Raw genomic sequence first — 24,143 nt, forward strand, 5'->3', positions numbered from 1 at the left:
AAGGTTACGGTTGCATAAGCTGCAGTTGCCGGGAAGCGGCAACTGTGTGGCCGATCTTTATAGTATAGCACCGCGTCGCATTAGGGAGTATCGTAATCGTCGGTGAATTTTTTTTAGAATTTCACTATTCCTGAAGGGAAAATAAACTTGGAAGTGCATTTACTTTATATTTAGGACTTTAAAATTGCTCACTTCTGGAGATACTGTAATCAACATGACCACGTCAAATGTAATTAAATTTGGACGTGTGGCAGCTCCACCGAAAAAGAAAGGTCATTAGGGAACTTAATTAAGGCATTAACGATCCAATGGCATTTCGTGCGCCCATGTGCACACGTATAAATTTATGACTACGGGACCTCCATCATATGTGGAAGTTCTATCATTCTGAACCATTAAAATTCTTATTCTGATTCTGTGACCGAGGACCGATTTCTGTGCTAGCGGTGGTTGGCGAAGTGCAGGGTTCGTGTCCGATCTCGCGGCGTCATTTTCGACGATCTGTATATAAAACACGCTTTAGCCTAACCGTGCACTTCGTCATCAACAGCGTTTTGGACTACGTTAGTGAAAACTTGACGGACGAAAACAGCTTCCAGCTGGAAGCTGTTTTAGCGTGTCCGGTATTCCGCTAAACGCAGGCAGTTCGGCCGGAGTAACGGTTGAGCGAGGTCGCATACGTGAGTGGCCTGCACGGTGCCCCCAGCCACTTGGTGGAGCAGAGCTCGACCAGACAAACACAGAGTTATTACTGCAGCTACTCAGTGTATTATATTTCGCTGACGGTGTAAACCTTTGGCAGCGACGTCATCATCAATACGATTACGCCGCTTGGAGGCGATTGCAGGCGATTTGTCAAGTAGCTGCGTAAATATTTAAGGGAGTTACCACAGAAACCATAGCAGTGTAGTTTATTAAGTAGTATATTGTGGTCAACACCGTCGAAAGCTTTCTTAATGTCTAAAAATATACCGATCACCATATCTTTACTATTAGGTTAGCTAATAATTGAGTTTGTAACGGTAATTACTGCTGTACTACTAGACCTATTTGGCCTAAGCCATCTTGATTTGGAGATATGGTATTATACTAAAGCAGGCATTTTCTTATCCTTTTAGCGATTACTTTGCAAATAATGTGTTAATTGCTGAAAGCACAGAGATAGGCCTGCAGTTTTGAATAAGTTGGGAGTGGGTCACCGCTCGTCTAGATTGGTGTGACCTTGGTTTTATTCAGTAAGTCTGAATAAGTACCACTACAGATAGCTCTGTTACATATTTTTTCTATGCACATGCTTATTATCTCTATATTTGATTTTAGTGTGTGTACAGTAACCTCACCATTTACAGCTGCTCGTCCAGTAGGGAGAGCGTTTATCTTTGAATGGATTTCAAAATCTGTGATTTCGAAAAGCTCAAATGAGTTCACGACACCGTCAGGTAATCTAAGTCTGCTCATAGCGGGAAGTTTTAGTGAGGTGTGCCTCCCATTGCAACTGAAATAGTCGTTAAACTCACTTGCCAATAAAAATTTCGAGCATTCGTCATAGTTTAAGTCAGGTAGTTTAGGGGTTTCCATATTTTTAATGACCGAGTTCATTACAGTCACAGTCATCTATGATTCTCTTGATTTAGCAAAATGAGACGACTATAATACTTCTTTCTGAGGCGCAGTGCAGTACATAATTTATTTCTAAACATTTTTATTGCTCTCTAAAATACTTGTTATGTTTGTTATGCTTATGCTTCCTCAACCAGTGTTCTTTTTAAGCAAGATAACTCAAGAGCATCAGTTGTTATCCGGGGTTGAATCGGCTGCTCATAATTTTTTTTTTTTTTTTGACGAGAAGGCGACTGTGTAATGCATTGCGCCATACTTTTGGGGAAGCACTGATACATATAGTGTCTGCATCTGGGGCTCGCTCTATTTGCTCTGGTGTGGTGTTAAGACAAATCTACATGACGCTTTCTGCCTCGTTATCAACCATAATGAGCGGAAGTTGCACAATTCTTATCGGAAAATTACGCTCGAACCACTATGGAATGACCTGCCAATTTCAGTGTTTTCTTCGCTCTTTTCTCTTGTTCTTGCCTGTCGTTGGCACCTTGCCAAAGATCTCAGCGATAGCATCTGCGTCACAGGCGTCGTTGCACGAATGTAGGGTGGTCAGAAACATCTACACGCAGTTCTCAGTCTCTCTTTGTAGACAGTGCAACGGGCACACTGATTAAGGCAAGAGTCACTGTCGTTGGAGCTCGGCCCGGGCGAGTGTTCCCAACCAGGTAGCGAGGGCTCCTGCTCCCACGCTCGTCATGTGCAACGAACATCCGTCTGCAAACGTGAGAGGAAGCGTACAGGGATAGTATTTAGAACGCTCTTTATTCATTGGCATTTCAGGTCAGAATGGCCATGTTAACAGCTGAACACACTTTGGAGAAGTTATTGCGTTGTTCATTGAGGAATGACTGATCTTAAGAGGCATTCATGCGGGAGACTTATCCATGAGATCTGGCGTGGAATTAGCGTAACTTATTTCCAGTGACCGTCCTTTCCGTCCCATTGCAAGAAGGAAGGTAGTGCATCGCCGCCAAGAAGATGATAAAGCCTGGAAGCTCATCCCTTCGCATGCCATCGGGGGAATTTGCGGCATCGGGCCATCCTTTTTGTCCTTCACCGAGGTATAGCTAAAGCAATTCAATCGTCGCAACATACGGCACTTCCGTCATTGTCGGCTTCCGTCTGAGGGAAGCAGAACCACGAGACCTGACGTTAAAATTTACAGTTGAGACTTCCCGGCGAAATCATCGCCGCTGGAAAACATTACTGAAACAGGAGGCAGATGAACACGCCTCGCAAAGCGCAGTCTCCACAGCTCGCACGCGGCGAGCATGTAGAAATTCCATGCATTGCATCATATTCCATCATATTGACGCCCTACGAATAAGGGGCTAAAGTCTGCCACGTGTGAAGCAGCGACTCACCGTCATCGACTCTTTCTTCACGCTTCACCCTACGCCGATGTTGCCGATACCTTCTGTGCCGCCGCGTTTCGAAGCACCCGTCGGATCGCTGCCAGGACAGAGCGGCTTCCATAACAGATGTGTTCTTGAACACGTCTCGATCCAGGAAGTCGCATACAGTGACTGCAACCATCCCAAAATGCATGGATTATACGATGCCTGTTCAGTGACTTTTTTTTTATTGTTATCACTGACTCATTAGGGAACAGGGTACTTTATTTGCGCTGAATTGTGCGTCCTATACTGCGCGTTCCGACATCGTAAGTTCATACGGAAGCAAACATTCGTAGTAAGGTGGAAAGCTTGATGCATTCATTGGATCAACCTGGAAAACTACGGCAGCACAAAAAGGAAGGACACAGGACAGCGCGCAGCCTGCGTTCTTCCTTTTTGCGTTGCCGTCGTTTGCCGCGCTGGTCCAAAGAATTCAAGCATTCCTAACTCCTTATGCAAACGTGCGAGCTACATAGCACAGACAACAGCTTTTTGCCCTTTTCAGCTTCTCGACTGCATTCTTTCGTCTAGATAGCTTGGCTACCTATACTAAGTGGTTCGTTTTGAGAAAGGAAAGGTTGGCGCTATCTTCTGCAGCCCCTGATCTTGTGCTGCCCTCAGTAACGCCCCGTTCCCTTCCGAAAGCCGTAGATAATCTCCTTTGAGTGTGAAATCGCTGCTTAGAAATTGGTTATTCCCGTAGGACACGCCATACTCGAGTCTGAAGTCATCATTAGCGCGCAGAATGCGGTGCGCGTCGCAAGCGTTTCTACCAGCCATATCGTATGCGAGTGTTTAATTTCTACTAAGCGGGCATGGCTTTGGTTAACCTCCCCACCTTTCCCTTCTCGTTTCTCTATCTCTCTATTAAGCGCCGGTCTGACAATCCTGCTGACTCGTGTTCAAAATTTGAAGCTGTCCAGAGCTGACTTTATTTAGCTATAACGACCATTACCACTATCATAGTAGCGTTATTAGTTTCAGATGGGCGCACAGCATTTTGCGCAATAGCGTCCAGTTCAACGCCTGTCGAATCCATTAACAAATGCTAGAAAGTGGGTGTGCGAATATTAACATTTTTTACAGCAAATCAAATGTTAAACCAAACTATTCAATGCGGTCTTCAAATTTATTGGCCACTATTAGAAATTGAATATTTTGTCCCTATATTTCTTGTGGGGACATGTATGGTGGTCTCGGGTGTCGTGTGCAGCAAGAGCAATTGCACCAACGAAGCAAGCTGTTCGAGATAAGTAGTTAATACGGCTGTTACATAATGGTTGATACGGTAGTGAACGGATGTCATTATACTATCAGTCACGTGTGCGGCTGCCTACCCTGCTCGAAAAAAAGGTCCCTCTTGTGCGCCGGGAAGCCTTTTTCTGCCACCGACTGGGCTTCATCGGCCACCTGGGCACACTTGGAAGCCAGGTTCCGCGCTGCTGAAGGCTGCCCGTAGAGCTCGGAAAATTCTTCCATGACAGCGGTGCAGTTCATCTGTGGAGAAATGAAGGATCTACTGTTGACTCTCTGACGCGAAGTGCCCACGTAGCATGCGTGGGACGGATAATGTGCGTGTGACCGGAACTTATCATGGAATCAAACAAACGCACTTGCAAGATACTGGTTCACTAGAGTAATTTCTTTCTCGTGCCATTCAGGGCGCACCTGCACAGCAGTTCTGCCGGCGCCACGATGCACGTAGTTGTTACCTTTAAGCGTGTAAAATTGGTTTAGCCCATTTAAGAACTCTAAAATAGCTCATTGCTCTTATATTTTCCATTCACTCCGCTATAAGAATTGAAACTGCCGGCAGTATTTCCGGACAGTGGCTGTGCAGCCAAACTTGTGGTGAAATCGGTTTATTGATTGGTCTTTCAATGAGCAAAACTGGTACAGAACCAGGCTAGTGCCATAGCAAGGGAAAAGAAATACAGTAGTTGGAAGTAAAGCCACATTTCTAAAACCGTGCTTTTTCTGCCCGTTAATGTCGAACTGTACGCGAAAAGTGTGTCACACGCGCACAATGAATTTCTTGAAACGGTGTAGAAGAACACTCGTCTTACACGGAAGGATGATCACTGTGTTGTCGTAACGACGAGACGTAAAAGGTAACGTGAATACAAGTAAACGATCACAGCACAGAAGTCCCTTCAGCTGACTTCGAACCTCGGTCGTGGGGAGCGTTAATGGTATCAGTGTTTCGCGAGGTAGCCGTTGCGGAAGGCGCTGCGATGCATGAAAGAACTTAAATAATTTTGACCACAAATATTGCACCGTGGACGCCGTGGTGGGGTAAAATCGAGAAAGACTAGGGGAATCAAAGACCAAGGAAGAGAAAAGGGTGTAAAGGATAAGTACGAATGAGGTTAGTAAGAATGTTTCACGCCATCTGAGTAATATTACCGTATAAAGTCCCCCACCTTCCTTGGGCGCCTTTGCAGAGCCACAATTTGCCTTTGCCTTTTGTGGCATTGAGTGCAGATAGAGAGAGAGAAAGAGAGACGAGAGGGAAAGCAGAGAGATTAACCAGACGCACGTCCGGTTTGCTACCCTGCTCTGGGGAGCGGGGATATACAAACGAAAAGACAGAGGGGAAGGAGAAAGAGCACTAGTGGAGCGCATACGTGAAGATACACAGCAAGTCTATAAATGGCAGCAGGGAAATGTCAACCTGAGGTGTTGCAGGAATGTTTTCGACGCTTTCCGCATCAGCGACGCGCATGGCCATGGTTAAAGGATCTCCGTTTAAGAAAACCTATGATGCCTATTGAAGGCATGGAAGCACTGGAAACAGGGCGCCTATTACTTCTAAGGCGCTTAGAACTCACGGTGTCTCCAGCTTAGTAAAAATCACGCGAAGAGCATCATCAACCACTGACTGCAGCATGGTGACGACCTGCCGTTCTTGCTCTGGTAATTTATCGGGAGCTAATGGACAGTGTAAATTGTTCAAGTACGTTCCCACGTTAAGAACCTTACTGGCGCGAGTGGTATTCATTCATAGGGAACTTTTGAATCAGACCGCTCATAAAGGATACTTCAGTGAATTTGATAGAGTTAACAAAAAATAAATTCTGGGGTTTTACGTGCAAAACCACGATCTGATTATGAAGTACGCCGTTGTGGGGGACTCCTGAGTCATTTCGACCCCCTGAGGTCCTTTAGCCTGCAGACAATGGTACACGATCGTTTTTCCATTTGGACCCCATCGGAATGCGGCCGCCTCGGCTGGGATTTGATTCCGCGGCCTCCTGCGCAGTGCAATGTCAAAGCCGCTAAGCAGTCACGGCAGGTGCTCTAGATAGAGTGGCCAACCGTACGAATAAATGCCTCTGGTACAAAGTACCAATTCAAAGCAGCTACTTTCATTGTTTTCAGTTTAAGAGTGCAGTGATGAGAGAACTCGTTGCACAATACTGTTACCGTTCTCGTGGTTTAGCGAAACCAATTCCAACTCTGTAGGTAACGTTTACATCATCACAGACTATCCCGAGCCAACATGCCGTTTTCTAGCGGTTCTGTTGTCCGCTTATTCAGAAAGGCCAAACTTGCGTGCCTTCAGTAGCTGCCTACCTTGAAAGCAATGGTGAGGAAGAGCACCTGGTGGGTCAGGCGGTAGCCGCTGTGCTGTCCCCCCGTCATGGTCTCCCAACATGTTCTACTCACGTCCCGGCAGTGGGCGCTGGTGAAGATCTGCGTGATGCACTCATCCGAACCCCCCTCGGTGATCTCGTGGTACGGCGCGGTACCCGACGCGTTCTCGGCTGGTTCCACGCCAGCCTTAATAGGTGTGTCAGTCCAGAAGTTGTGCTTGAGTATTCCGCGCGACACTGCGTAAGAAAAGCGGGTGCTAAGAGAAGCCACTAGTACCGTATTTCACGTCTAGTGCTGCGCTGCCAAACTTGAGCACGTCTGTTAAAGATTTTAGACATAGCACCAACAAACGGTAAGACTGGCTGCCACAGATAAGGAAAGCCACAGGAACGCATGTAAAGCTACAGCCCTTTACAAGTAAAACGTTTGCGCTTATACGTGTCGGCAGCTGACGCGCATGTTACAAAGAAGACATTATCCCGGTACAAGTGAAATTCCAGCCTGTGAAATTTGCAACTTCAGTCCAGTTGCTCTGATTTCCAAAGGACAGACATATTTCCGAGAAATAAAATCGCGTTTCTCTCGGTCTTACTTAATCATCGCCCGACGTCAAATAATACCTGTGCTCAATGTTTTCGCACAGAGTCGTGTAACTTGTACCTGTATAAGCAGTAACCGCTGCGAGGCAGACGCGTGTACGTATGAGGAGCAGCGTGGTGGGCGTGGTGTCGATCACATCACCACATATTCCGTGAAAAGACCCCGGAATCCGTTCCAGCCATAGTAAGTTCTCGATTTAGTTTATTGAGACACGCTTCTCTTTACCCCTCCACGTGCCTGCTTCATTCCCCACAATCTTTATCTGGCGATGAAATTTTATCTCTAAAAATTCGGGAAGAGGTGGCCCTTATATACACCTTCCCGCGGTTCAAGTTCTATCATCTGAAGATCATGTCGAATGTCTGAAGTTAGCTGCTCCCAAGTTTAAATCGCGTGCGCGTCATCTACTACCTTGGACTTGCCTTGGGACAAAGGCTGTCCGTGAAAAGGCGCTCTTGGCTGTCATTTACAAACTGACAAACCTTACGATTATGATTGGTGGCAATTCAGAAGTCACTCATGCAGTATGCACGCGGAACGGGGCTCCACAATTCGATACACAGCCTTCAAAGCTTAAGGGTCACTAATTTTAATAAAAAATGCTACGGTAGCTACCCGAATCCTGCTTGCACAAGTGGTCTGCGTCCTTTGGCGGGAACAATATTCGCGACAAGTTAGCGAATACGTATAACAAAATTTCGCCATTTTTTTGTCTTTAATTTGGGGAATATGGTATATGTTTATGTCCGAAAATGAAAACACGATCGTATTCAAAGACAACCCATTTTGTGTGATACTCCTAGAGTACTTGTACACAAAAATATTAAGAATGAAATGCGACCCGCAGTTCTCTAATTTCGTATTCTGATGCAAACGTTTCGACAAAGCAACAAACCTACCATTTGACGTTCGCATTATGTCGCATAGCACGCCAGTCTAGAAGCCGGGCGGAGCAGATAACAGCTGCGCTCCTGCTTTTGGCTGGCAAAGGCAAGACTGGCTTCACCCTTTCGCCCGCAGCCACCTGCCTCACATGGGGGTTTGCCTTTTTGTTGAGACCATGGTCGAGATACGGAACACAAACAATTTCGAATTATAAAAAAAAATGTAGTCGTTTTCGAATACGATAGTCCTTCGAGCTTCTGCTGCAAACACATACCATAATGGCGGTATTTCAAAATGTTAATATATTTTTTGTTAAATATGCATTTATTAAGTTTAATTTAGAGGTGTGCGGATATTCGAAAAGTTCGAATATTATATTTTTAATATTGGTAGTGATTCGAAAAATAAATATTCGAAAATGTCGAATAACCGGTTGATACGAATTTTCGCACCAAATCGAATATATTGTTAACCTCAAATCGAATTTATTTTTGGCTGTGCGAGAGAAAACACGGTTATTAGCATTTGTTTCTGTCTAATCTAAGAATGTTCGGGCAATTTTGTGCTGAATCTTGTGACGATTTTGTGCCGATTTCGCGATTTTGCTTGTAAAGCAGACTTAGCCACTAAACGTGTTAACTTTGCGAAAAAGCCAGTCTCTCAGTAGCGAGGGGTACGTGCTTGCGAACAGCGCGGGTGCATTTTTTTTTATTTTTTATTTTTATTTTGCAGCATCACCCCCACTTCTGATCTCACTACTTGACAGCAAGTGCTGTGAATGACGACTGGCACAGGGTCAAGTGTTTCTGAGTTTACGGATATTTGATGCGGCATAATAAGGCATAGGCTGGCGAGATCAGATAGTGAGAATTGCTAAATTTTCCAAGTTATTGTGATCGAAATACACAATGTTTTAGTATAGCGGCTTACTAGTCTAGTTTTCTAACATTGACAATGTATTTGCAATGTTCCAACATAACAAATTAGCCCAACTTGCTTATAAACGCGTGTGCATATCATTATTCGATATTCGAAGCTAAGTATTCGTATTCGATTCGTATTCGAAAATTTTGCTATTCGCCCGCCCATAGGTTAATTGTTAACGAAACCTTTTGGCCGCCAACGCGCATAAACCACCTGTGAAAGCAGTGTTTGCGTACCTGGCACAGCGTTCTTTCACTGAAATTAGGGAAACTTCAACTTTGAGGGCAATGTATAACTTAATTCCCACATTATGCCCCATGAGAACCCACGCGAATAAAGAAAAAAATAAAGAAAAAAAAAACAGGAAAGAGAGACGCATCATGCATGCACCTAACAGCATCGATCGCATGCTTTTCGATCCGAAATACTCACTTATGGGTAGATCCGTTGTCTTAAGAACCAGTTCAGTGGCCGCGTCTCCGAATTGTCTTGCTCTCCTTTGGAGAGACTTGATTTCCTCCACGCTCACGCTGAAACTCGCGGGAAACTGTCCTGAGGCGCCCAATGACTCGTTTTCAGCGCGAGGTTGGATCATGTTGAGAATCGTCTGCAGACGGTCTGCGGTAACAAAGCCGACATGAGTGTTCCACTTGATTCAATTAGCTTAGTTACTCCGAACGTCAGTCTGAAAGTCGTAATAAGTGTGAAGGCTATAGGAGCTACCATATGGGCTACCATAGGAGCTACCATATAAGAATCTCGAGATCAAGTAAAGGACCGCAAAAAGAGCGATGGAATGAAAGATGTTAGGCGTAACGTTAAGAGACAAGAAGAGAGTGGTGTGGACCAGAGAACAAACGGGCATAGCGGATATTCTAATTGACGTTACCAGAAAAAAAAAAGAATGAAGCTGGGCAGGCCATATAAGGTGTAGGATGGATAACCGGTAGACAATTAGAGTTACAGAATGGGTGCCAACAGAAGGGAAAGCACTCAAGGACTGCAGAAAACTTTAGGTGGGGTGATCAAGTTGAGAAATTCGCAGGCTCAAGTTGGAATCAGCTTGCGCAAGGCAAGGGTAATTGGAGAACGCAGGGAGAAGTCTTCGTCCTGCAGTGGACATAAAAATATGATGATGATGATGATGATGATGACGACGACGACGACGACGACGACGATGATGATGATGATGATGATGATAGAAGCACTGTCCCCCGCCCGAACTCCCCGTACACGTGCCGGAGACCTTTTTCATCATTGGACTATGCTCGTTGTTTTGCACAGCCCTGGGAATGGCTACTATAGTGGCGCGCCTCTATACCAACAAACGAATGAACGGGCACATTCAGCACCCTACTTCCGCCCCCCTCATTATCTTTCGCACAACTCTTGTTCACAGCAAAATTAAAATGGTTTCCCGAGCCTGCCATGCTTTGTGTGTTCACTGTATAGGTGCTGTCAAGCGGCGAAGACGCAGTACAGAGCAATGTAGGTGAGACGAAGCAATCATATGGGCTTCATTATCCCTATCGTCACGACCGTAATGAATCTCGGCGCCGCAGCACAGTTGGTGATTGTTGTGAGCAGACGGACGGACCAAGGAATGAAGGAACTGGTCGACCAACTGTGATCGATTAGACAGCCACCCAACCAACCGAGCAAGTGAGGAACGAAAGCATACGTTCGGCTTACCCCATACGTCGGCGCATAACTTTTGTTCGCAGTAAGCGGCCATTTACACCGTATCTAGAAGTATCGCCACGATCATCATCATTGACAAGATGATGATGATTTCACCGCTCTCCCGCCTACCTGGGTAACTGGGTAGCCAGTGGTCGAATGGGTAGTGCATCGGGCTGCTGAGTTGAGGTAACAGGGTTCGAAGCCAACCATCGGACCAACTTATGTCACTGAGTATTCGGCAAACGTGTGCATACGTGCCGCTCTTCAACGAAGCTCTTTCAGGCCGACATAGGTCACTGTAGACGCGCGACTCGGTAGGTACCACTGTTCGAAGAAACTCTTCGACGCCATCTTGGAGTACTGGGTAAGGGCCACTCGGTCGGTGCTGGTCTGCACGCTTAACTCGAACGCTCCGCAGCGTGGCCTGGCCATTTCGCTTTGCCGAGATAAGCAAACCGCAACGTGCTTCCCAGGTGCACGTGAGAGCGCAGCCACGAACGAAACGTGGCGAAACGGACTTGTCAAGTGAGCGCACTCTCCCCACCGCTCAGACACAAGCGAAAGACAAGTCGAACAGTCAAATCGAGGTGCGCTCCAGCTATCGTCCGCCGCCGCAATCATACCGAGATAACAGCGCACAACACTTCGCGGCGCTGGCCTCAGTCAAGTCGGTCCAGGCCACGCTGCGGAGCGTTCGAGTTAAGCGCGCTGACGGCGGTACGTCTTGGATGCCTACTTGAGTAACTGCGTATGTGCCACTGGGAATGCGCCGCTCTACAATCGCAAAAAAGATCCCTTAAAGGCGTCCTCACCAGGCCAGATAGCAAATTTTGGTTATACGCTGAAAGTTGTTACGTGCTCTCTAGGGAGCTTTCTGCCGCAAGAACTTCAACAGCGGAGCTGTTTAAGCCGGCCGTTAGTCCGTCCGCAGTTGACAAAAAATGTGGGCCAATCCTGGCGGCAGTGCAGAAAGGGTCCAAGAGCAATGGCACATACCTCTGTGAACTAGCGAAGCTGAGCCTGGCTAAGTCTAGATAAGCATGGTTGGGGGTACTTAAGCTTAGTGAGTCATCGATAGCCAATGAATAGCTAATCGATAATTGATCAATAATCAATAAATTCTGGGGAAATGCTGGGGATGACTTGGTAGTGCTTAGCCTAGCCCAAACACGTGGCCAATACTTTACGATAGCCAATCAATAGCTAACCAATAATATATCAATAATCAATAAATTCCTGAAAATGTTGGGGATGATTTGGTAGTGTTTAGCTTAGCCCAAAAGCCAGGACTAGCTAGGCGCCAGTCTAGGATTGCGCCTCCAGTGCAAGCTACGCTAATTGTTTTTATCAAATTGGTTCACTAATAGCCGAGATAGATATATTGCAGTGCAACGAACCCATGATATCAGGAGGCGAGCGCCACTGCCAAGAAAACTCTCTCCACTTGCCCCGTCTAGCCTCCACAAGCGAAATTCCTTCCCTGCGTTCTCTCATGCCGGAGCCGGAGGATCGCGTGACGCATACGTCACGGGCTCCACTTCTCTTATTATGATTTTTTTTTCTCGCTTTCTTGCTGCGCGGCGCACTTCCGGTGACGGCCTCGAGCGCGAGCTGTTGCATTTGTCTTGTTTCGCGCAGCGCACAATTTTGCGCGCTGTGCACGAGAACACCTGACTAGTGGTATAAGACAGTGCTGCACGAACACTGAGGCAGACGCAAGCGGATCACAGAGCATGATCGCGCGCTGAACACGATAGAAAATGACATCGTTTCGTTCTCAGCGCGCGCAACTGCACGACGTGGGAACAAGCCGACGAAACGGAAGTACATCTCTCTTGCTGCGGTACGAAGTAAAACAAGAGCATCTAAACATTAGGTTTGTGTGTTTTATTATTTCTCCAAACTTTATTTCGTCTATTGAAGCAACAGATTACACAAATAACAGATGTTGCCTTGAATAATTCTCGAAGTGTCATGTGTCACTATGAGCGAAGTCACAACATACACATGTACGTAGGCAAGCTTGCTGATATACGTAATCCCCGTCTTGAAGGGCGGCGCCCGCGAGGAGAAAAGCTACCTGCGTTTAGTTTGAAATTTCAGTTCTTACCGCGGCGCGTAGGGATGTAACACTTAGTAGACACGATCGTTAGCGCGCGTTGTATGCACTGCGCTGGCCAGCTCAATATGGACAGACCTCCGATGCTGTTTCTCCGATGCTGAGCGGAAGCGAACCCACGTCACAAGCTTTCCTCAAGTACAGCAACCCCAAGCATTAACAGGCTGCGCCACAAATGCACTGGGTATGTGCCGCTTTTCAATGAACGCCTTTCACGCCAACGCTGTAGTGAACTGCGCCATGAACGCACTGTGCATATGCCGCTCTTCAATGAACACCTCGCCAACTTGAATCACTGAGTATGTGCCAATAAGTGTGCGGCCAAGCAGCTAACAACACTCAGCGTTCGCAGGCACCGGCGCGCCACGCTTCTAGTCTCGGAGGCCACACGCGCACTTCTCGGCAGTGCCACAAGATGGCGCTGCGTGTCCAGACAGAAGCGCGAGAGAGGAGCCCGGTTGCCGTATGACGCGTTTCTCAGCGTTCACACGCATCAGTGCGCGCCGTACATTTAGGACGCTATGCGCTGGCTTCGCGGCGGCGGCTGCTCTAGATGGCGCCCAGCGTTCTTAGGGAAGCGCGAGATAGGAGTCCCGATTGCGGTACACGCCTCACACATAACTCGTTTCGACGGTGGCAATACGTTGCGTCGCTGTATTGATTCAATGCCAACGCATTATCGTCCACAGTCGTCATGAGATGGGTCGTGCCGCAATTTTTTTTTCTCCACGTCGATGATGTCCTCCGACCGGAGTAGAGAATATTTCAATAAACTTATTTCACCAACAACACGTAATGGCGTAGTCTTTATCAAAGGCTTTAAGCCACTTTGCGTGTGATCGGAACTGTAGGCGGGTCCTGTTTCAAGGCTCTTTAGCAAGCGCTTCGAATGTTAAGAGAGTAAGGGGTACTGTATCTCTCAGTTTATCTGCTTTCGGGGCAATTGCTCCGAAAGCACAGAGACTGAAAATTGGATCAATAGCGCGCCTATGTGAGCTAGTTAGTGCATAAACAGAACAAAAGCTGCGTTCAGTCTGTTGGGCTGAGCGATAGAGAAATATTTTACTTTTGCAATTACTGAGTGCGTCGTGTTTGGAACTTTCATCTGATTTACTGCTACATTTTTGTTTATTTGTTTTTTTTTACTCTTTATTCGTCCTGCTAAGGGTTATAAGCCACCATTCACGCACAATAAACTCTCCAAATGGTAGTAGCAGCGTACTGTCTTCTGTATTCCCGTCTAGCCTCGTTTTTAGCATGCACTGATTGCGTGAAAATTGGACGTATCCCACGTGTGGCATCCGCACGTGTGCTTCACGGCACGTGAGTAAACACGCCGCAATCAAGGCTGACTTATGGGCTAAGAGGTACCACTCAGACACGATGTCACTGCTAGCGACAGCCAGCAATGTGGAAGTCGAATAGCGGTGTCCCACCAGTCAAAAAACGGTTTCCTTATGGCAAAAGTAGAAGTTCTCCCCTGACGGCAGTATAACCCGGTCGTGAAAGTCGATACTCGCGTTGCCCTAAAAGGCTAATACTGAACTTTACTGCTGGACCATACCGTTGGTAGAACATACTACTCAAACACACACACTGCTATAAAAGAGTCCAGTACGCACCGCCAACGAAGAAAAATCCAGACGCGGCATCCACGTACGTCATCCGCAGCCTATATCCAAGTGCGTCCACTAGCTCTTCCAGCGCCTGTAAAATGCGCACCTCGAGCGGAACAGTGTAATCAGCACGGCGGGCTTCGACGGCGTGGCGGCAGTATTGCTCATTTCCCAGAAAGAGCAGAAGGGTGATTACAAGTGCGATAGGTTTCCCAGGCACCGACATGTATGCTCCTGCATTGATAAAAAGAGGTAAACGTACAAAGGGCAGTAACAAAGAAGTAGGAGAAATACGTAATATAGGAACCGTGGGTTTTAAAAACTCTGGAAGTTCTTGCCCTGTCGCAGACCACGCATGCCGTACTTAAATTGCGGGATGAAAAGTGAGGCTACAAATTCATTGAGAATGCATATGCTAGGCATAAGCATGCGTTGACAAAATTATTTTTACCGCTCGGAATAGTTTCTTGTTATCCGGCTGGCTTCCGAGCCGAGCACATTAATTGTTAACCTCATTAAACGCAGCCTTTCACACCATGTTCCATACCTCGGGCTCCTCCTGCCTGCAGACGTCTTCTGAGAGCTCTGAATGTTGACTGCCACAACAGCTGTCTGTGTTGCCATGCGAGCAGCTGCGATGACGTCAGACAAATGTTTTGTTAAACAACTCCGCGAGAAAAGAAGAGTAACAGAGCCGAATATTAGGCAACCTCAAGCATTCGCTGTAGATGAGTCGACTCAGCCGCGCGGGAGAGAAGCAGAGTTGCGCTGACCGCTGCCCGGATGTAAACAAAGTTTAGAAGTCCGCCTTTGAGGACTTCCTGCCCCGTAATCAAAGAAGCAATACGAAAGACACTGCGGTTCAAATTTAGCGTCTCCCAGCTTGAGCCGCGAGGCAGCATAATACTAACAATCTGGCGGTGTTTTATGTATAGGGACGCGCAATTAAAGGCTGCGATCTACGTTTTTGTGCATCGGCCCGCAAGTGTAGACTTTTCCACCCGTCGTCGGCAGAGGAGTCCGGTTACGTTAGGCACGTATAGTAAAGGGTGACGTCACTGTTAGTTTCCCGTCGTGAGGGTTCATATTGCTACAGGGAGATTCTATATACAATGGATATATTTACAGGGCAAGGCGCACAGTGCTACAGAAATGGTTAAGGCGAGCGCGTGCACACGAGATAGCTACACCGTCGTCGTCGTCATCGTCCAAGCACCGACCACAGGATCGCCGCTCGTGACATTACACGCCGGCGGCAGAAGCACCGTCCCGGTGCAATTAGGGCTCGGACCGAGAGTGGTACGGCTTAAGGGGCGAGACCTGTCACGCGCGATTGTTGCAGAGGCTGATTTAGGATTTATCGGGGCGATGCGAACGTGAGCGCAGTTTTTCGCATAGGCTAACGCGACGTGACGGGAACCACAGCAAGACGAGCGATCCTGGAGGGAAGTTCACATCCCGGTGTCGGCGGTCATAGAGACATTTTTTATTGACCTGTGAAGCCGATAAGCGATCGCGGGCAACCTGCCGGGCGATGTCAGCACGGGCAAGATCATCACGAGCATATACAGGCAGAGGATGTGTCTGCGTGAGGATAGAGTATGGTGTCCATTGGCAATGGTGGGTCGTAGCCAAACAGTAGATAAAAAGGTGAGTAGCCAGCTGTGTCGAGACGGGAAGAGTTGTAGACGAAGGTCACAAAAGGCAAGTTGATTTCCCAGTCTCGGTAGTACTCCGACACGTACATAGCAAGCATATCTGTGAGAATACTGTTGAGGCGTTCGGTAAGGCCGTTTGTCTGTGGATGGTACGCAGTGGTGAACTTGTGATTGGTCGCGCAGGAACTAAGAATGTCGTCGACTACTTTAGACAGGAAGCAGCGGCCGTGGTCCGTGATTAACTGACGAGGAGCACCGTGGCGCAGGATGACATCGTGAAGAATGAAATCGGCTACATCAGTAGCACAGCTGGTGGGAAGTGCTCGTGTAGCAACGTACCGCGTTGCGTTGTTAGTGGCGACTGCAGTCTATCTATTGCCAGTGGTTGACATGGGGAAAGACCCTAGAAGATCAAGCCCCACCCGGAAAAATGGTTCATCAGGGATGTCAAGGGGCTGAAGGCTGCCAGCAGGCAGTAGGGCACGAGTCTTGCGTCTCTGGCAGAGGTCACAAGCCGCAACGTACTGTCGCACAGAACGGTATAGAGACCAGGCCAAAAGAAGCGCCGACGGATGCGGTCATACGTGCGTGACACGCCTAGATGTCCGGCGGTCGGTGCATCGTGAAGTGGCGCAAAACAGCAGAGCGAAGACGCGCGGGAACAACAAGCAAAAGCTCAGCGCCGTCAGGCCCGGCGTTGTAGCGGTGTCAGGTGTCGTTGTAGGGACAACAACATCCGTAGGGAAGGGTCAGGGTGTGGTGAGTTCAGACCGTCTATAATAGGTCGCAAAGATGAGTCACGGCGCTGTTCGTCAGCTATAGGATCGACGATAACATTCGAGTAAGTTCCAAATCATGCAGGCGCGTCTTGCGCTGAGCGAAATAACATTAAGTTAGCGGGTGAAATGCAGTCCCAGGGAAAAAGCATAATAAATACATGCGTCAATATTGAACAATGGCTACCTGCTTCATGATATTTATGAACAAAACGTCTGCTTAATCGCCCTTCAGTGAAATTGTACATGACAGGAATATGAAACACGCCTACTGACATGCAGTGATTGCATCGCTGCTCATTTCAGAAATGCGAAGCTGCAGAGTTGCATTAAGTGTTTTGCATTAGTCGTGTGCTATATAAAAATCGTGGGGGCTAAGCAATAAAGCTCCAGATGTCTATATTTAGGCTCAGCACGCTGCGGCTATCCAGGAATGGTCACATTGTGCATTTAAATAAATAAAATAAATTAATTATGATTTCGTATCCAGCCTGCAGCTGCATAGAAACAGTGTTTTATTAATAGAAAGGCAGAATGGTCGCCCTGAGCTTGTGCACTCTAACCGTCTAGCCTGCGCTGGGGGATGAAAAGAAGGGAACGAAAGAGGGATGAATGGTTAATAAAACTGAGGTGCGATGAGTGCTCGTCGTTTACACAACAGCGTACATGAAGCCATCAGATCATCATGAAGATCAGTCTTGCGTTTCACAAATCTGTATCATATGGCTCGTACTGTTAGCGTAACAAATCTCTGTTAAGGCCAAGGAACCAAAACAAAATCCCCCGAGAATGGTACGGTGCTTGAATAGTTTCAAGTACGTCGCTTCCGGTTAAACGCTGGCCAGACGCAAAATATGCCCGCCAGTGTTTCTGGCGCATGGCAGCGGTCGCAATCTGGGTTTTGCCGTATAGACGGGCCTCGCTGTAAGGTTGGAACGCGTTTCAAATTTTTTTTTTGTCCACTGCGGACAAAACGCTGTGGGACCGTATCTGTAGACCCTGTTTGCCTGCAGTGGGGCAGACACAGAGGTTGGTGACTACCTTGTTCCAAGACACTGTAGCTGCAGTGTCTTCGAGCAAAGCAGTTGCACCAACTACAGTAACGAAACACGCGATGCGTTGTCGCTGAATGCTAGCAGGACGTATACGGTGCAGAATAATTACCATGGTAAGGTTGCAGGGATCGATAAGCATGGGAAAAAGTGTAATCTATAGTTCGCTCTGTCAGCTCATGGAGACGCGAAACTCGACCCGTTGTCACAAAGCAGGCCTCACGGTTAGCGCCGGAGCGTACGCCGCCACTCCTCCTCCGCGGCCCCTACCCTGCTCAGTCGCTCGTACGTCACCAGTTTTCCTACCGTGGACATACCTACCTACACTGCATCGACGTCGATGAGCACAGTTCAACCAAGTAAAGTCGATTACAAAAACCAGTGTTTATAGTGCGGTCCGAGTGCAATCCAGTATCCAGTGCTGCGTCACAGGTCTGTTCAGATTATTGTAAGATGCCATATGCAACTTGCGACATGCCGTTCTCGATTGATATGCTCTGTTATTTGCCACAGCACCAAGCGCATCTACCATTTTCGTAATGTTTACTGCTCACGTGAGATGAGGACGCGCCTTCCGCGAAGTCGCGCAATCGTTCATTGCGCTCTTTCCTGAAGAAATAGAAATGATTGAACAGAGCCAACTAATATCATATCGAATAGTTTCAGTTTATCCGTAGTTTCAATTTGTGCGTAAACCATTTCGTAGAATGTCCCGATTCCGCATCACAGAGTACATTAGCAAATTTCGTCCTTTGCGGTGTTGCCGTTTCGTCCGCTTCGTAAAATATACCCTTTTGGGACGTTTACGTTAAATGTGAACTTTAATACGGTTCAAACGATTGCGCCATCCAATGTGGACCGTCTAGTATGTAGAAGAACCGCACGATGGCGGCACTTTACCGCGCACCGTTGCGTTAACTCGTATGCTTCACTGTAGTGCACAGATATTGCGCAGAAAAGCTTGACAGCATGGCGGCAAACAGTGCTGTTTTTTCTATGTTCAACGCAATGTGAACTTCTGAAGGTCTAGATGTTAGAACACTAGGAATGGAGTGGCCCTTCCAAACCATTACCTGGCTATCCCGTACCACTGAAGCCGGTAACCAAACGATAATTCGCCTGCTGATTTTAAGTTTCAAGTTTATTTCTTCAAAGCTAATACAAATTTTGTGCAAACACTGTATGGCCCCTTAGCCAAAGGCTAGTAGTGGGGCATTTACAAATATTTAATTGACTGTAAGCTTGCTAATGACGCATTAATGCACTGAAGAAATATCAGGAAAACAGCTTTTAGAAGAACAGTATAGATTGAAAAGTACACTCGGTTAGTAAAGTTACTACGAAACAAAATCTCGTTTCCTACTTAACATAAAAAAACATTTATATAGAAGTACATAGTATTGACATAGTACATAGTATGTCCACTGCAGGACGAAGAACTCTCCAATTACCACTGTATTGCGCTGGCTGATTCCAAGTTATGCCTACACGTTTCCCATTGTCATCACACTTCAAGTTCTCTACCGTCCTCGACTGCACGTCCCTTCTCTTGGCACCCATTTTCGTAATGTACCTGTCCAAATAAAAATTATGCAGATCCCACGCACTGTGGCACCCGATGTTATGCGAATCATCGTGCAGTTAGCTGGTCACCCACCATCGTTTGGGATTTCGCAAAGCGTTGTCAGGTGGACCAATGTATTTGTGCAAGGCGAGCAGTTGTGGGTTGGACGCGAGCGTGTGTGTCACGACAGCAGAAAGAAGACGACAGTGACGACAATCGTATGACGATGACGACATGGTTTCTAGTCCGGTCGTTTGACTCGTTCGAGTTTATATGCCGACTGTTGGGTTCTACACAGGTACTGGACGGTTGTGAGCCCGGATTGTGACGTCATTTGCGACTAAGTATCGTACAGCTTTAGGTACCTATGTCTATATGTCATGTGGTCTAGGTTAAAACAACGCTGGAATTTGTACTCCGGCGAATGAACTTGGAACCTGTTCGACGTGAGCCGATCATGAAGGCGTGGTACAATGTCGCACAGCTTCTACATTGCATTAGCATGCTTAGAAGAAAAGGACTGAGGAATATGGGCCGATCCCAAAAGCTGTGAATTCTAATGAAGCGTGTCAGAACACTAGCTGTCGCGAGGGAAGAATGCGGGAAACTGGTCAACGCCTCTTAGACTGCAGGCCTGCGCACTGTGCTTTATGACGTCATGCTACTTGAACGAAAATTTCCACTGCCAAGGGCGTCATGACGAAAGTGGCGGACGTCAAAATCACCGTGGCTTACTCGGAAGCATCCCCAGTGTATTATATGGCAGTCGAGCAAGGTAGCATGACGTCATGGATCGAAGTGCACAGTCCCTGTGCTATTCAGGAGGCGTTGAACTGGTACGCGACGCACGCGCCAAAGGTATCAAGCAGCTAGTTAGGTTATGTCACGAGAGAATAATTGCATAAAACTTACAAATTGTGTGGTTCGAGTGCTCTCTAGTCATATCGAAAGCAGACGGAAAGCTGGTCCACTATGTAGTAGTAGTAGTACAGGAATTCATGTGTATAGGCCAAAAATTTCAGGAGCAATAAACAGGTGGTTGACTGGAGGCGACTTCAAACCAGACCTACACGAACCCGGTACATCTTACTCGCATGTTTCCGGACTTACATCCTGAGGCGAAATGTAAATTATTTGATGATAGAGGAGCCACCCTAGAGCATATACTCTGGGATTGTAAAATAGTTATGAGGAGAATTGTAGTCCCCCCGGATGAACTAAGGGCACGGTGGAGAGCCCCACTGACTAGCTCTGATCTCCAGGACCAATTTTGGGCCATCCAGCAAGCCCGGGAAGCTACCGAGAGACAGGGTCTCTCTGCTGCTCCCGGCGCGACCTAGACCCAGGCCATCAATTTGCAGAATATTCATTAAAGTTGTCTCACACGCACACAACCACAACATTCAGGCTATCATCTTGGATGGCCAACATACCGCCACGACATCGTGTTGAGACACCCGACAAATTATCAGAGATACAATACCATTCAAATGACAATGAAGAGTGACAGTTTAGTCTTTGTGAGGAAAAAGGTAACTCACCGGCATCAATTCTTTCTTCATGCGTGGCACTATGCTGATGCTTCTTGGGGGACATACCTCGATGACCTTGACATACCGCGATGATTTCTGACAGGACATAGCGACTTCAATAAGGCATGCGTGTTCTTGAACACGTCTCGATGCAGTAATTCACGTCGCGGTCACAGCGAGCCCCCATCATGAATGGATAATAAGGAAATTAACTTGTAGAACGAATGTCTTTCAGTGGCTCATTTTTCCCTTGCACCATCGGTCAATGGAATCCACTGCCATAACAAATTACTGAATGACGAACTGAAGTGTCGTTTCAAGCTTTGTTGTTGGACGTACAAGGGCCTGCGCGGTAGTTTGTTTGCTCCACGTCGGCCTCATCCAAACACTATTTATTCTCGCCCCCCTGCAATGATGCAATCAGGCGCTGCAGGTATCTAAATAAATAAATAAATAAATAAATAAATAAATAAATAAATAAATAAATAAATAAATAAATAAATAAATAAATAAATAAATAAATAAATAATAAATAAATAAATAAATAAATAAATAAATAAATAAATAAATAAATAAATAAATAAATAAATAAATAAATAAATAATATGCAGTAATTACGATGCCTATCTAGAGCAATGTCTGTCCTTTGTTTCACGATAATAAATTGAAGTGAACGAACGCTTCACTCCACCGCAATAACGAAGATGCACAGTTCGGTAAACGTAAAAATGCTGTAAGCGACGAAGAACCTGAAAAATCCCCCAATTTTCCGACACATAAAGTGACAAAAACGACAAACGCTCCATTGTGGCGAATAGGTTAAGTGTGCACACTGCTCAAGAAATATTAAAGCATCACCCGAAAGTTGTAAAAGCGGCACGCTAGCGCAACTGTAAACGTTCATGAGCAGTGCGGCTGTGCTTGAGATTGCAGACTACATTGCATACGGCTGGCTACGAAGCCGGTAGCATTCATTCTTTAGCCTCTAACACAACACGCACGTATGGGCAGTACCTCTGTCTCCGCGTTCTTGCAGACGACCAGCCGAGCGTTCTGAATATCGAGTGCCTCGTTGGCTGTCTGCTTTGTTTCCCGAGTGGCGGCTATGACGTCACCTAATTGTTTCCATTGTAAAATTTTCTCCCTACCTTCAACCTTCCTTCATGTAATAGAATACCACCAGAAAAAGAAAAAAAAAAAAGACTCAGCTGGGCTTTGTTACAAGTAGAAAAATGCACAACCGCTGCCTGTATAGCGGCCCAGACAGTCTCTTTTGTTATACTGCATGAAAGCAACGAGCGATGCGCAGGAGAGAGAGAGAGAGAGAGAGAGAAAGTAACGAGAGGGAAGGCAGGTAGGCCAACTAAGCGAGCGTCCGGTTTGCTACTCCACACAGGGGTAAGGGATGGGGGTAATAGAAAGAAGAAAAGAGGGAGGACTATATAAACGGTCACTAAGTCAGGTGAACTTCAAAAAATTGCACTTCAAGATTGCACTTCAAAAATTGGAGGACGCTTAAGCTTCACCTTTAAGAGTAGAACGCGATAGAGTTATCGGGACCCGTTCGCATCGCATCGTTCGCATACGGCAAGTAGGCTTCGATTCACTGCAACACTGAACGTGGGAAAGCCAGCTTACAAAGACCAAGCTTACACCGATCCTCTTAAAGTCGGCTTCACTTTTAAACTGAAATGAATTGCTGGAAAGACGTTTTTCCAGGGGAAATATAAGTGGTCTTATATTAAAATGTGGAGGCCCTATCACCTTTCTTTATTATTTTATTAATTGTTTGCTATTGCCCCGACGCGCGCAGGTCTGGTAGAAATGCTGGAAAAGGGGTTTGTGTTTGAGTTTCCTCGTAGCAGAATTAGGTTTTCTCGTACATTCAAATTACAATCCGGACGCCGATTGGTAAACAATCCGACGGTGAATCCGACGCCGAATGGTAAAGTCGTACTTTACCATTTTTCTGACGGATTTCACTGTGAGAAATTCAATTTTTTGTTCACCAAAACCTTGCACCACGTGGAGGGCCTGCGCGGTCGATGTGGTTGGATGATTTTCTCCGCCACCCGCGATCACACGCCGGTTGCCGACGCCGGATTTTCTGCGACACGGGGCCCTAAACGCTATCGCGTTAAAATTGCACTACAGAGCACAAATAGCATTTTGTGCCAGCGACGAATCTGGCCACGGTCCGCGTATCTTTGACTCAGAAAATGGTCTCCAGTCCACCCCGTCTAAAGTTGTACGGACAGAGAGGCGTTGGACCTTGTAGCGAGGGCACATTCACAACATAATCTCCATCGTCTCTTCGCACCTACAGGAGTCGCGCTATTGGCCATTCCAGTACTGTAGGAATAAGAGTTAGTAAACGCCACTCCCAGCAATAAGCGGTACAGCAACGGTGCATTTCTAGGCGCATGCATGAAGCGTACGGCATACTCGTATACGATAAAATACAGGTGCCATTTTACCTCGCGATGCCGAGATCATATGCGCTATCGAAGCTCCGGTGCAGGAACACTGATTAACAACGGACATATACGCGATTGCACCTGCTTTTTTTCTCTCTTCTGCTGAGGAAAAGCGCATCCGGTGAAATTTTACGCTAGGGAGAACTTGATGTCAGCACACCAGGTACCAGTGAAATTGTGTGAAATCAGTCTTCTATATATGGCCGAACTTCCGAAGATTTTTTTTTTGTAATTTGTATGCGCTGATTTCCATTGGTTAGTCGCCTTCGCTGATGATGTGTTTGCATCACAATTGGCTGGCGCGTCTTCATACGAAATACTCTAGCACATGGTCTTGTCACTATTACTGCTACCATTTCTTAACATTCTTGTAATAGCGCAACCTGCGGCAATTATTATTATTACTTTTGCTTCTGTCGTACTCTATTCTTTGTCATCGTTCTACTTTCAAATCTGGCTCTCGTTTTTTTTTTCTGTGTGTTACCCCTCGCTATCTTCAATTTCTATATTTCTGTCCACACCTTCCTGAAGAGTAGGCAGGCGTTCTGCCCCATCGGGTGGCAGCTGCCAGCCGGCTGTTTCATTTCTCTTTCAAGTGTATATACATTTTCAATGCAAATAATAATAATAATAATAATAATAATAA

At 46.6% G+C, this 24,143-nt stretch overlaps 1 protein-coding gene across 2 annotated transcripts; it reads right to left on the reverse strand.

Annotated features, from left to right (window-relative positions):
• Positions 1-808: 808 nt before the first annotated feature.
• On the reverse strand, positions 809-21,368 carry LOC119442400 (UPF0764 protein C16orf89 homolog). Of its 2 annotated transcripts, none has more exons than XM_049662115.1 (7): positions 21,030-21,368; positions 14,445-14,672; positions 9,453-9,638; positions 6,591-6,847; positions 4,352-4,511; positions 2,982-3,143; positions 809-2,331 (listed from the first exon to the last, which is right to left on the reverse strand). In XM_049662115.1, the coding sequence occupies exons 1-7, from the start codon at positions 21,082-21,084 to the stop codon at positions 2,240-2,242; spliced, it is 1,140 nt and encodes a 379-aa protein (XP_049518072.1). In that variant the 5' UTR covers positions 21,085-21,368; the 3' UTR covers positions 809-2,239. The 2 variants fall into 2 exon arrangements, with proteins under 2 accessions (XP_049518072.1, XP_049518073.1); XM_049662116.1 differs by lacking the exon at positions 21,030-21,368 and adding an exon at positions 14,986-15,122.
• Between the last annotated feature and the right edge of the window lie 2,775 nt (positions 21,369-24,143).

The sequence above is a fragment of the Dermacentor silvarum genome, chromosome 2 (genome assembly GCF_013339745.2).
Source record: "Dermacentor silvarum isolate Dsil-2018 chromosome 2, BIME_Dsil_1.4, whole genome shotgun sequence".
Taxonomy (NCBI): Eukaryota; Metazoa; Arthropoda; class Arachnida; order Ixodida; family Ixodidae; genus Dermacentor; species Dermacentor silvarum.

Coding starts and splice junctions, on each gene's coding strand:
- LOC119442400 (XM_049662115.1), bottom strand. CDS start 21,084: ATGTCCCCCAAGAAGCATCAGCATAGTGCCACGCATGAAGAAAGAATT. Junction 4,512..6,590: donor TCCTCACCATTGCTTTCAAG/GTAGGCAGCTAC, acceptor ATTTCTCCACAG/ATGAACTGCACCGCTGTCAT. Junction 3,144..4,351: donor GGACCTTTTTTTCGAGCAGG/GTAGGCAGCCGC, acceptor GGATGGTTGCAG/TCACTGTATGCGACTTCCTG.